Genomic DNA, 13,845 nt, shown 5'->3' with positions numbered 1-13,845 from the left:
ATGTATATTCATTTTGTCACACCAATATCGAAAAAAATATGTTCACTATGGACTACAAAACTACAAAACATGGACACTACATAAAATGACCAGAAAAAAAAGTAAACATAGTTTCAACGGCATATAAATCAGTCACAATCAATCTAACACCATGTGACACAGTAGCAGTGTCCTTGCTGTATCTATCTATGATGAAACAGACGTTGTGACTCGTAGAATAATTTTTAAAAAAGTAAATAATGCCAGATGAAATTAGTAGAAATTGTGTTTATAATATTACCTTTGAATATATATACTGTATAGAAGTCGCTAGCCCAGGTTAAAACTTCTAATACGGTTTTGAGGTAGTTGGTTAATTCACCGCCGCAATCGCCACCATCTCTAGGGCATCGACTTGTGGTGGTCCCTAGCGGACAAGTGCCGAACTCTTCAAACACCCCTTCCCCCTCCTGTTGAACGAACTTGAGCTGCAGTGAATGATTGATGGGGGGTGCGGGGAATGACAGCGGGCGACAGGGCTGCGCTCTAACGTGTAAATAACAACTAAGACGATACAGGGCGTTACGGCAGCGCACTGCAGCGGTGAAGTTCCCAAGCTGCTCATCTTACGCTTTTGAAAAACGTAGAGTAAATCCTATCCACTCGCGACTTCTATACAGTATATATATTCAAAGATATTACTGAACCCAAATTAATGTAATTTACCTGGCTGCATTGTCAACAAAAACTCTTGAATTACTTGGGTTTAAAATTGTAAATATGAGTTCATTTAATCACTAATTTGGTATTGCAGCATTTTAAAAAATGATTAATGTTTTTTGGGAATTGGATTGCATTGGATTTCACTGTATTTTGCTGTTCGCGAAAATATTTTGAATCTGCATGTAGGTTCGTAAAATATGGTGAATAGGAACTGAAATGAAAGATTGGTATTTCATAATTTAAATATTTTAACAAACATTTTCCATATAATTATTGTAGCTGACTTTAACCTAACCAACCTTTCTTTAAATTATTATTTGTCTAATTTCGCAGAAGTTGTTACATGATGAGACAAAAAAAATTTATTGGAATTTTTATTCTTACTATTCTAATTCAATATTCGTATTTGCAAATAATTTGGTATTCGTATTCAATTCAAATAAAAAAACTGATATTGGCACAGGCCTACCTAAAGTGTATTTATATTTTAGTATTTATTTTAATAAAGGAGTAGGTTTTTGTTGATTACAAATGTTAATACAAATTTTATTACAAATTTTATGTTTTAGTACCTCATAAGATATTTGAAAATTTCTAAGTATGTTATTTTTTGGCCTTTGTAAATACTAGTTTTTTTTATCCGAAGCAAAAATCAAATTGAATATTTAAAATAGTCACAAAGTCGAATATTGAATCGCGAATATTGTTTTTGGCAAAGCCATATTACCTTTTTTATTATATTAAATACAGGATTGAAGTAAAAAATAATGGTTTAACATTTTTAATGTTTGAACTTATTAAATGATTAACCAATTGGGCTCTAAAAGTTATAAAATAAATTGCATAATATTAATATTGAGCATTCATGAAGTCAGATGCAGTGCCATCTTTTGATTTTTTTAAGTGACCAACTTTATTCAAGCAAAACATATACAAAAACAACATACAACCAACAAGAAAACTAAATATTTTTATGAGCTTTTATTGTTTTAAAGCTTTGCAACTAATGCAAAGCTTCACATCAGATGCGAAGCTTTGCATTACAACTGAAGCTTCATTTTAGACGAAACACAATTTTCCTGGTAAAGTCAAATTTAATATTAAATACAGTTGGTATTTATTTGCTTAGTTAAAGCTTCACACAGGCCGAGATATTTTTTGATGTGGGCAAAATCTTATCACATATTTTTTATAGTATGAAAATAATTATTTCTTGCGTAAAGAACGAGTGTTACTTAAAAAAATCCAAAGGTGACACACAGGCCTGCTTTTATGACTGCTCAAAATTAATTTTATATATGTTTATTTTATTATTTCCATTGAATGGTCTTAAATGTAGGGCCCAATTAGTTTTATAATCATTACAAATGTTAAATTGTAATTTATTTCCAAATTCCAGTATGTATTTTATATAAATAAATGTAATACTGCCTTGCTGAGAAAAATATTCACAATTTAATTTAACTTTGTGAATGATTTACACATTTGATTTCATATTCGCTTCGCATCGAAAAACCGGTATTCGCACATGCCTAGTATGTAGCAGCTTAATCATTGCTAACGAGACTGGCCGCAAGGACAAATTTTGAACTATCATTCAGTTGCTGTCAGGCCGCTGGGTACCACATCCTGCTAGCAACTCTTCGTGCGTGCTTGCATGGTGTTAGCTTCAACTGCAAGGCGGCTTTTGCATCTTGAACTGTTAATCGCAGCAGGAAATTATGTCCACATTTTATTATACATATTCATATTGTGTACTAGTCAGCTGATTTGAATCTGTGCCTTCTTGGAACATAGCATGGGTCAAATCTCCAAATGTTGACACTTTAAAATGTGATATAAATGCATTTAACTATAAAATAGTTGTATGTAAGATTGGTTGATAAAGTATTAATAGAATTTAGTTTTTGTCTTAAATATTTAGGTGGCGAGAAATGGTTTTGTTATGGAACTGAATTTTTCGTTGTACTTAACCATATTTTTGTTTTTGACGAGTCTATTTGTGTTTTTTTTTTACGTTAGGGTTTAGATTAGTAGGGAGAAGTTGAAATTAAAGATCTATGTTGGTCAGAGTCTAGCATATCACATTTGTGATGTGCATAGAGTTTTGCTGTTACAGTCAAGACAGTTTTTAGTGCAAGTTATTAGATGTGGTGCTCCTTCATTGCTACATATGCTGCTTGTGTTCTTCCTGTGGGAAATGGGAACATGCACTCTTGCAAACTAGTGTGATCAGTGCTGTTGATGCTTGACTGGATTCTGGTTTGTGTTGCCTGCTATCCCAAAGGAATGCCACAGGAACCTGTTGGCTACCGTCAACCATCGTTCCAACAACCACACTGACACCCGTTGGGACAGGCTGAGGGTAACTTTGACATAGCTCTGCCTGGCTTTGTTTTGCATCGTGCTCTGTGTAGTTCGTTGTTAGCTAAGTGTTTATTTCATTATTGCAATTGTACCAGTATTCTATTCAGTAGTGAGTATTAGTCATACACCTTTTGGGATAGTTATTTGTGTGCTAGCGATATGCAGGTAGTCAAGTTAGCATAAACATTTTCTTTTTTATTGTACGTGTTTAACTTTTTTTTTTTTTTTTTGATAGTTTAACAGGTGAATGAGGAAAATTTCTTTGCATTGTAATCAGAAGAAGCTGTAATCCATGGTACCATCATTTTTTTTCCAGAGAAAATTGAAAGGGTGTAAGTTGGTACATTGTACCTGAAGCTAGTGGTTAGGATGTAAACTCTCCAGGGCATGAGTAGAATTATCTTAGCTCTTGGCATACGTATTTGGTGGGAGAAATTTAGTGAATGCAGGGTAAACGACGAGCAGAAATGTGTAACACCACAGTGTTGCCATCTGTGGCGGATGGTGCAAACCAAAGTTAACAAAGACAAAGGGAAACATTATAGTGTTAACTGTTTGATGAATTTTAACCAGATCTGCAGATTTTAATAAATTTCTGTGTCAAAAATTAGGTTCAAAGCAGGGGTTTGGAAAATTATTCAAAGATTTTTTTTCTTCTTTTTTTTTTCCAGCTTTAATTTTTAGCGAATTTATATGTATATAGTTTATAATTTTGGTCTGCTAATCAAATGTTTCAATAGTTGTAGTTGCTCTGGCAGCAAATTCTAGTGGCAGGTGCAGAAACTACATGTCATTCGGATCCAGAAATGCAGTTGAAAATATAATTTGTGTAAATATTATCACGCTTTGCATTATTTTAAAGAATTATACATCAAATTTTGTGCGTCTGAGGCTCGAGTTTCGTATTATAGGGGTATTTGCAAAATAACATCAATTTAGTAGTTACCTATGTTGGATATTACACATCACTGGCAAATACTGAAGGAGTCACCCACAATTCCTGCATTTACCACATAGATAATATCTAAAATTTGGTAGACTTTGCAATATTACTAGGAAAAGTCCTTGCATGACTGTTCATGTAGAGTAGATTGGTGATTTTATTTAAAGGTGTTTATTCTGTATGCGTATTTGGCATAAAGCACAAAGGGCATCAAAAAAATATTTTTGGCTAATCTTGTTGTAGAGACTGCTTCTTTTCCTTTTTTTTGCGTTCCTATCATGCAAAGCATTAGACATTTTTAAAATAGATGGATGTTTTATTAATTTGCCTGTATTTATACAATTTTTAAAGTAAATTTTTTTTATACTTAGTAGTTTCAGTTTATGAAATTGGTTTACTACATGGAGAATACATACTATTAGGAATTTGGTTTTTATTCTATTTTGGTGTCAAGGTTATTGGGTGTAAATAAAGTTTTTTTTTTTTAATATTATCTTCCGTGCGTATTTTGATTTTCTATTATTATTATTATTATTTTTTTTTTTTTAATAAAATTGTTATCTGTATGACATTTTAAAACAAGTAATTATTGTAAACAACTTTTGTTTTAAAGATTTTTGTACATCCTGCACTATTGCCAGTTGGCGATGCAAATTTCCAAATGAAGTGTTCATTGGTAGTGACTTTAGAGCAGCATATTTGTAAACGGTGAGGAGTTACGGAGCTCTGTACTGATGTCCCAGCAGTTGATCGAAGTGGAAGAAGAGTTTGTAGCGCTGGCGAACAGCGACATTGCGCAGCTCTGTGCTGAGAACATCTTGCTGTGGCAGCAGTTCCTGGAGGCCTTCAGCTGTAAGGATCCCGTGCACCAGCACCTGGCCCGCCACCACCACCACCTCAGGGTGAGCGTTACGTCATTACGTCGCTACGATCACCTGAACCGACCTTTCTTTACAGAGCAGGTGGCATGATGTCCACAGAAGTTATCTGTTGGCTGTTATATTAAAGGGAAGCAATCCCTAAGTAAATTGGCATCCACAAGGGCTTAAGGCTTCCAACCAATTTCGTAACTATTTTTGCGGACTGTTGCAGAAATGTTTATTCAGATGTCAACTGTTCAGCAGTTAAAAAAAAATCAGGGTTTAAAGCTTAATATATTTTGTACATTCAAACTCCCATTCCTAATAGAGACCTGAGAAAGGGGAGATTATTTTTTTCTTAAAAGCAGTGTAATTTTTTTACAAAATTCACAACAAAAAAGCACAGTTATTTTATTTTATCTGTGCTTTTATTTGATTTCTTGAAATCTTAAAAAAAAAAATATATATATATATATATCCTTTTGCTTATAAATAACTTAACAGAAATTCTTTTTTGCAAATGTCATCTTTCTGCATTAATACTAAAGATGCAGAAAAATTCTGATAATATTAAATTTAGTCATCAAACGACAGCGTAATAAACACTTCTACACAAGTTATATTTATAAGAGCTTTTGTGGTTTCACTTTCATCAGTATGAGTGAATTATGCTGCTTGGCATTCTGTCATGCAGGTGAGGCGCTTTGCTGAGGCTTTCTTCGTCCTGGACAACCCACGGCAGTCAGCAGCGGGCTGCTACGACGCCAACTACCAGAATTACCTGGCGGTGTCGGAGATGGTGCGGCGGTCTCGTTACCTGTCCTTGCTCCCTCCCCTGCCGGTGCAGTGTCCCGAGCTGGACGGGGACATCGCGACCTTGCCGATCATATTCGAGGACCAGTACCAGGACATGGCGGAGTTCGCCCGTCGCCGCAGCGTTGCCGGCAGGAAGGCGGGAAGTGGTATGTGGAGCAGCATGCATGTGCACTACACCTGCCCTTTGAAGTAATGATGTTTGATTAGCGCGGTTTTTAATTAACTATGCCGATAAATTACGGCACGATTTGAAGTAGCGTGGTCATAGATATGAAGTAGTGCTGCTTTCTTTTACGTGCATTTTTATTTCCGTGCGTGCACACTGGCAGTGGCACTTGGCTAGCACTAAATATAATGCATTGAATTAATAATGAGACAAATAAAGAAACAGTATTTGCTCATTCCTTAATAGTTAATAGCTATTCTCTTCATTGTGTATTTACCTCCGATGATGCAGTGTGTTCAGCCATTTATTTTATGCCATCCTGCATGTTAGCAGCAGCTCTGAAGAGTAAAGCTAAAAACTTTGAGGGCTAGTTCATCTCATGCCTACTAGAATGTGCTAGTGGCAAAGGCAAATCATGGCACATGCATTTAGTAAACAGCAGAGTCTGGAATTAATTTAACATGTTAAATAATCTTTCTAATATAAAACACTAAGTTTATGCTTTTTTTTAGTTCTTATTAGATCTGAAACGTATCGCGTATATTAATAACATTACCTATTATTAGAGCCAAGATTATATGGTTTTATTTTGAACCTGATTTCGTCATTTCAAACCACACATTTCGTCGTTATTTCGTCTTTTAAAAAATATGGCTTTTTTAAGCTATTCATGGTACTTACACAATATATTTCATGATTGTGACATAAAAAATAGCAGTTGGGACTATTGTGTTGTTTAGAATCACATGTAATTAACATTTTAATGTTATGGTTAAACATTTTCTCTTAAAAAGTACCATACATTCTCAGGAACCGTCAAAAAAATCTGAAACAAAAATAATTGGGTAAAAAATTGTAAAACTCACAATAAAATTTATAAAAAGCCATTATTTAACACGCAGCATATATTTTGTGTAAGTTTATAATAATTGTACGAATGTTCGTATAAGAAGAGAAAAAAAAATAATCGACATTCTGCTTAAAAATACGGCAGCAGTAGCTTGTGCAACGTAAGTGGGAGCGCGGGAATCCGGCTAGACAGGCTGGCGGCAGCACAGGCGGTGGATGCATGACGTCATACGGCTTACCTCTCCTTCCCATGTCTAGACTTCAAGGTTCATCCCTCCCAGGCATACAAACCATCGTGTCTCTCTCCCCCTCCTCCCTTATCTTCCTTTGGCATGTGAAACTGTCAACATCCTTCCTCCCCTTCTCCAAACTGCGTGCCACGAAATCCAGGTTTGTATAGTCCATTTCTGGTAAAATGAAAATTTTTTTAAGGGTCCCAGCGACAGCCATTTACAGTTAATTGTTTTGATACAATTTGTTTGTTAGTTACACAACATTATTTCTGCTGGAAAATCACTGAAACTTCAAAATTTCTTTAATGGAAAGATTTAGCAGGGACGTAAAAGTATTAATTTTTACCGCAAATTAACTATACTCTCCCTTCCTGCCGGACAACATTCTCGGCGCGTGGCGCATGGCAACTACGGTCGTGTGCCGCGCACAGCCACGAAAAACCTACGTGATTTCCAAACTACACTAGATATCCGACTGGAGTCTGTTTACGAAAAGCATTTAAGAATTTTTTAATGCCCAACTGGTTCTTTTGATATCGGATCAAGAGGATTTAGAGGAGATAAAATGGCTAAAAGGCATGTTTTCGAAGTTTTAGGTGTAAAAAACCTGTTACAAATTTCTCGAAGGTATCAGAGGGAAATGCATTACACCTTTATCTTTATTTTTCCGCCATATAATGTTACGGTCACCGCTCAAATTTCACAGTTATCTGACGGGAACGAGATGACTGCGCGCCATTTCAGAGCCTTGCACTTAGATATTTTACCGCGCTAGAACTACCATTGAGCATCGCTCTTATCCCGCTTCACTAACACACGCTGACCAGACGGCGCCCTAAAGCTAATTAGAGGAAGCACGTAGAAATTCAAGGCAGGAAATTCTTCCAGCTTATCAACCAGGACCCGGGCAAGTCTTGACTATGAAGCTTTTCACATTAAAATATAAGAGACCTGTATTGTGTAATTTCGGTGTTATTTAGCGATTTTTCTTAAAAATCGTTTTTTTTCGCATTTTCCATATAAATTCGCGGAAAATTTCGCGATTCATCATATAATCGTGGCCCTACCTATTATATTGTAACTCAGAAATGTTGTTAGCGCCTATTTAGGAATGTTATGCCCAAGCCGTATAACTTAAACAATGTGGTATGTGATTTTTTTAAATTTAATTTTAGGTTGTTTAATCTCAAAATGTTATTCAATGTTTATTTAAATGTATATAGACATTATTTTTACTGTAAATTAATTTTTAATGGGAACAGTGTCTTGATTAAAATGGTAGTCAGTAGGCACACATACCTGATTAAAAGTAAATTATTTTGAATATCATACATTTTGGTGAAAAAAGCTTATTTAACTATAGTTTTGTTTACAAAGAGTGTTACTTTGAGGGGGTGTGTACATTAAATGATTTATGGTATATTTGCATTCTGTTGTCTTGCAGTTTCTGAAACTCATTCTCTTGAAAATGCTGAAATGGTTCTTCAGAATAGTACATGTAATTTATTTCTCCAGTAGTTTTGATTTTGGTTAGGTTATTCTATTTCAAACTACCTTACTATCTACCATGCATTAAGTTCTATTGAAAAAATTTTTAAGGAAATTTAAATGTTTCTGAATTAAAATATCAAGGAATATGCATTCTTCATACATATCTCCTGAACATTTGTGTGTTTGGTGGCATGATTACGATGCCATCTATGATAGATTGCCCCGTTTACTCATATCAAAAAGTAAATAAAAATGGCACCTCTTATCAGCAAGTAGACGTTAGTATAGTTAATGTATTTACTCTACAGCAAGTCCTGAGGATTATCTTTGGATCCGTAACCAATCCAGTTATGCTCATCAGCCTGCATCCTGAAGGTTTACGTGTGTTGCAGATCCGTTCCTAAGTGCCACTGCCAATGCTGCAGTGGAAGCCCGGACCAATCTTCCCCAGCAGGAGGATTGTAGTTGTGGCATTGCAGCAATTCTTGAATCTCGCTCCCAAAAAGTAACATCGTTCAACCGCAAGTCCTCTGTCTTAGGTAAGTTTGCAACACCATTGAAGCAAATGTGCTATGCATGTGTGATGTATGTATTTCATTATATTTACCCATCTTAGACAGGCATAAAAGAATATGCATGAATATTATCTTCATTCTTAAGGCACTGCTGGCCCTTTACATTACAGCCAAATTATACTGAATTCTTGGTTTTGCAACATTCATTGCATTGGTAGTTTTCAGCACTCATTAATTACTCTGTTCTGTAAGTGAACCACTTTTCTGTTAAAGTTTTCCAAGAGGGTTTGTTAAAAAATATTTTTTATTAGGGAATAGCAAAAAGTCAACGAAATCTATAACCCCATTGGAACTGTGCCATTAGATTTTAAGATAAATTTATTTAGTATTTGTCCTCAGAATTGACCTACTCACAGAATTCCTACAATACGTTAATTGTTTATACTATTGGTGCACCGATGCGGATAAAGATAAATCGTAATTGGCGATTATGGGTACTTTCTGATTAATCGTAATCGGCGATTTTCTTAACGGTTACTTTGCCGATTATCTACGCGTTTAATTTAATCTTAAGTATTAACTAAAACGGATATTATACCATTTTTTGCAATTCATATAAATAATTTGGAATGAAGTGAAACATTTTTAATAATACGCTACATACCGCATTTGTGCAAAGTGTTATCTATACTCAGCCCGGCGTAATTAAGTAGGTTTTTACCATGTAATATTTTGTTAGACATTTTAGGATGAGATTCAGTTATATATATAATATGTATGTGTGTGTGTGTGTGTGTGTGTGTGTGTGTATATAACTCTGTCAGATCTTGATTACAGATACTTCATAAAGTTTAATAAATCTGATTGCCTCGAACAAAAAAAAATTTTCCCTGCACGTTTGTTTACGTTGCGTCTTTGGTTTTTTGTCTTGTTTAGTGGCCTTGTATATTATCTACAGCCAGAGACGTAAAATAGATGGTACGCAATCGAAATACCATAATCAGTTGCAGTGGATTCTATGACAATCAATCTTTTCAAGTTGTAGTAACGGTTCAAAATCGCAGTCCCGATACCTTCTAGAGTTTATCACTGTGTTTTACCAACTTGTTATGGGTGTATTTGGCAACATTATCCGTTGTTGTGTTATTTGTGTGACGTGAAAAGTGAAAAAGTATTTATAATTTTATATATTCAGTTAACAAAAATAAAATCACATTTGCTAGAATTGGTTTTGTGTCGTTTTTATAATATTATAGTGTGATGGCGAGTAGGGAGAAAAAAGTGAAGTGTGGAAACTGGAAACATTTTTCTATAAACTTAAGTGAATAAAATAAAGCAACATGTTTACATTGTAAAACGGTAATTTCTCGTGGTGGTGGTAGTGAACTGACAAATCAGCAGGGATACACTACTACTAACCTATGGAACCACATCATGCGAATGCATCTTGATAAATTAGTGGAGAAGTGTGCTAATATAACTACAGATGATTGTAATACAGATGGGGTTCCAAGAAAAGTAATGAAATTGGCTCAAACAAAAATAACAGACATCATGGGAAAGAAAATACTGTATGATGTGAATGACCCAAGAGCATTAGAACTGACACAGTTAATAGCTGAAATGATTTGTGAAGATATGCAACCTTATGCGATAGTCAGTAATAATGGTTTCAGACGTCTCATGGCCAAGACAGTTCCTAGGTATAACATCCCTTCCAGAAAACACTTCACAAGTACTACAATTCCGAAGATGTACGAGAAAGTTAAGGCTAAAGTAAGAATACTTCTTTCTCCACTTAGCCGTATTGCTGTTACGACAGACATGTGGACATTTGATGAATCATCCCAAATAAATGACTTCAATAGCATCACTGTCCATGGTGTGGATTCAAGGGTTAATTTCTGCCTTGAGGTTATTCCTTTCGATGGGGATCTCACACTGCAGTTAATATTGCCAAAAACTTGAAGCAATGTTTTGAGGATTGGGGGATTTTAAACCAAGTGTGTGCAGTAGTTACAGACAATGCGCCAAACATGGCACATACTGTGAGAGACCATTTGAAAATGGCAAATAATCACAGTCTTGCACACAGTGTTCAACTTACTTTGAGAGAGGACCTGCTTAATCAAAGCCCTGTTCGTGATTTTTTCTGACAGTAGCAAGAAGAGTTGTTGGGCACTTTAGCCACTCAACATGAGCAAGAAAAGTTCTTCTGGATGCTCAAAAAAAGCTTAATGAACCACAACATGTTCTAATCCAAGATGTTGCAACACGATGGGACTCAACATATCATATTTTGCAAAGACTTCTAGAACAGCGTCTTTCAATAACAGTTGCACTTTTTCGTTGTAGTAAATTTAGTTGTAAGATCTCTGATGAGGACTGGCTTCTGGCTGCACAAGTAGTGGAACTGTAGGGTATTTTGAAGATGTCACAAAAACTGTAAGTGATGAAAAATTTTCAACAGCAGATGCAATAGCTCTAATAAACAGCCTTCACCATATTCCTGATTGACATAAAGAAGAAACAACAAGGGTGCATTAAATCTCTGTCCACTGATTTAAAATTTGCACTTGCTTCACGTTTTTCTGACCTTGAGATGACAGAGACATATTTGATGTCTACCTTGCTCGACCCACGGTACAAACATCATTCATTCAGGGAAAGCAGCAGCATTGGAAGAGTGAAAAAGCTCGTAAAGAACATTGGACAGACACCAGATGATGTAAATTCTGAAACAAATCCATCTACTAGCTGTGTTCTCTCTCTTCCTGGCCCTTCCGATTCTCAAAAAGGAACATTGCAAATGTTCCACAGGATGATAGCAGATTCTGCAGCTGCTACCACTCAGCCTAGTGGTGAGTCATTTTCTTTTCTATATTCACATACTGTAACATTAAGACTTAGCAGCTTGAGAATAGATAAATTATTAAAAAGTAATTAATGATAATTTATTTTCAGGCAGCATTGTGGAGAAGCTTAATGATTATATGAAGGCTCCAACAATAGGCCTACAAGCTGATCCTATTCTTTTTTGGGGAAAGGATGTCAATCATCTACATCTCAAAGAAGAGGCTTTAAGTATTTGATAATACCACTTGGTTCTGTTTCCTTTGAAAGACGCTTTTCTTTGGCCGGAAACAGTCTGCAGAATAAGAGGAACAGGATGTTGCCTGAAAACTTATGAATGCTAGTTTTCCCTCAACAAAAACTTACCCATTATAAATTACAAATATTAGACTATATTTCAAGTTGTTTACAATAACATATATAAATAGAAATAAATTTAAGTTACATTTTGCAATGACTAATAGACTATTAGTCATAAGTCATAGACATTTAGCATTTTGAATTTGAAATTAAGCATTTTGTAGCATTTAAAAAAACATAACTTAGCCAATTCTCTCATTTTACATTACTGAAGAAAAGTATATTTTTATAAAAGAAACCGTTGCTTGCCGTTTTACCGACTTTTTTTCTTCATCCGACTTCTCGGTGAATCTTTTTTCTTTTGCAGTCTGATGTCCCTCAGATTTAATGTGCTTTTCAAGTAAATCTTTTTTTTTCCATTCCAGATGGCGATTACATAAATTAAAATTGCGCATTAAAATATTTGTATCACTTTCCTATAACTGTTCACTTTTGTATTCATTTATGCGATTGCGAATGGAAATGACGTTTCGTCCCATTTTTACCACGAGAAATAACAGTATACAACACATTCACGAGTATGCACGTATTTGTAAACACGCAAAATTCAAAGACAACACAAGAACGCGGCTTTCACGTGAAACACAGCCAGAAAATGGGACTTACAATTGTTAGCGCAACGAAGCAGAGATGTCGCAATATGGTGGCCTAAAAACTTTTACTCTGCAAGATGACGGACAATCTTCCAGCTAGTTGTTCTTTGCTTTGTTTACAATCGCGAGGCACGGATGGCCAATCTACATTCAATATTTACGAACAATAGTAGTTGTGAATGACGTGACAATAAGATACTTGTGCTGAATACACCATAAAATGATGGTTTCTTTTGTTACTGAACTGAAACAAAATACAATCGGTAAATAAATTGTGTAGAGTGAAGACGAATCTACGTTTTTACCTTGATTTCGCATTTATCTCGGAATAGTCTAGATTTAGTATTTTATAGCGGAAAAAATATAATTTAGCATATTTTAGCATCTATTTAGCAAAAACTAAAAATCACCATCCCTACTAATAGTGTATTTTATATATTTTTATACTGTTTTTTTAACTGTATTCTCGATTTCACCTAATCTTGTTATTAAATTCACATGGGAATAAAACAATTTGTGTGCATTATTACACTTAAAAAAATTTGTTCATTATAATCAGTAACTGAAGCGGTATCTGCCGATAATTGCTATCATAATCTGTAATTGAATCGGGTATCGGTAAAGTCATATCGGTGCACCACTAGTTTATACCATTGTAGTTAAGCACTTTAAGTTTTTTAAATTAAGTCTTGTGTTTAATTTTTTGCATTTTGATGACATTGGCAATTATTTTAATTTGGTCTTGGTGGAACATAACAGTATTCAGTAAAAATGCAGCAATTTCAATTTGTTTTGCCATTGCCACATGTGATATACCAGGCTTATAATTTTAGCTTTCCCAATAACTAACAGTTTCTCTTCCAATGACATGGCTTTCCATTTTATATGGTTGGATTCCATAATGGATTTATTTTACATCATACAATTTTACATTAAAAAAAAATTACATTTAAAGTTTCATTTTAAACCATCCGACCACATGATGTAGAAAGGGAAGTAACAATGTTATGGCATGCTTCAGTTCGGTGGATAAACATACAGACTGTTACAATACAAGTCAAAAGATGGTTGAAGATTTCAAGATTTCATCACACCAA

At 34.8% G+C, this 13,845-nt stretch overlaps 1 protein-coding gene across 9 annotated transcripts in view; it reads left to right on the top strand.

The window, feature by feature from the left end:
- LOC134530343 (protein FAM135A) overlaps nucleotides 1–13,845 on the top strand; it is a 110,047-nt gene that overhangs the window by 56,920 nt on the left and 39,282 nt on the right. For all 9 annotated transcript variants that reach the window (XM_063365090.1, XM_063365087.1, XM_063365086.1 and 6 more), the window contains 3 exons: nucleotides 4,759–4,914; nucleotides 5,567–5,834; nucleotides 8,820–8,966. In XM_063365090.1, coding sequence (XP_063221160.1) covers nucleotides 4,759–4,914; nucleotides 5,567–5,834; nucleotides 8,820–8,966 — 571 coding nt within the window. The remainder of the gene's footprint in view (nucleotides 1–4,758; nucleotides 4,915–5,566; nucleotides 5,835–8,819; nucleotides 8,967–13,845) is intronic.

This window comes from Bacillus rossius, chromosome 3, assembly GCF_032445375.1.
Source record: "Bacillus rossius redtenbacheri isolate Brsri chromosome 3, Brsri_v3, whole genome shotgun sequence".
NCBI lineage: Eukaryota > Metazoa > Arthropoda > Insecta > Phasmatodea > Bacillidae > Bacillus > Bacillus rossius.
This window is presented reverse-complemented; position numbering and strand designations above follow the sequence as displayed.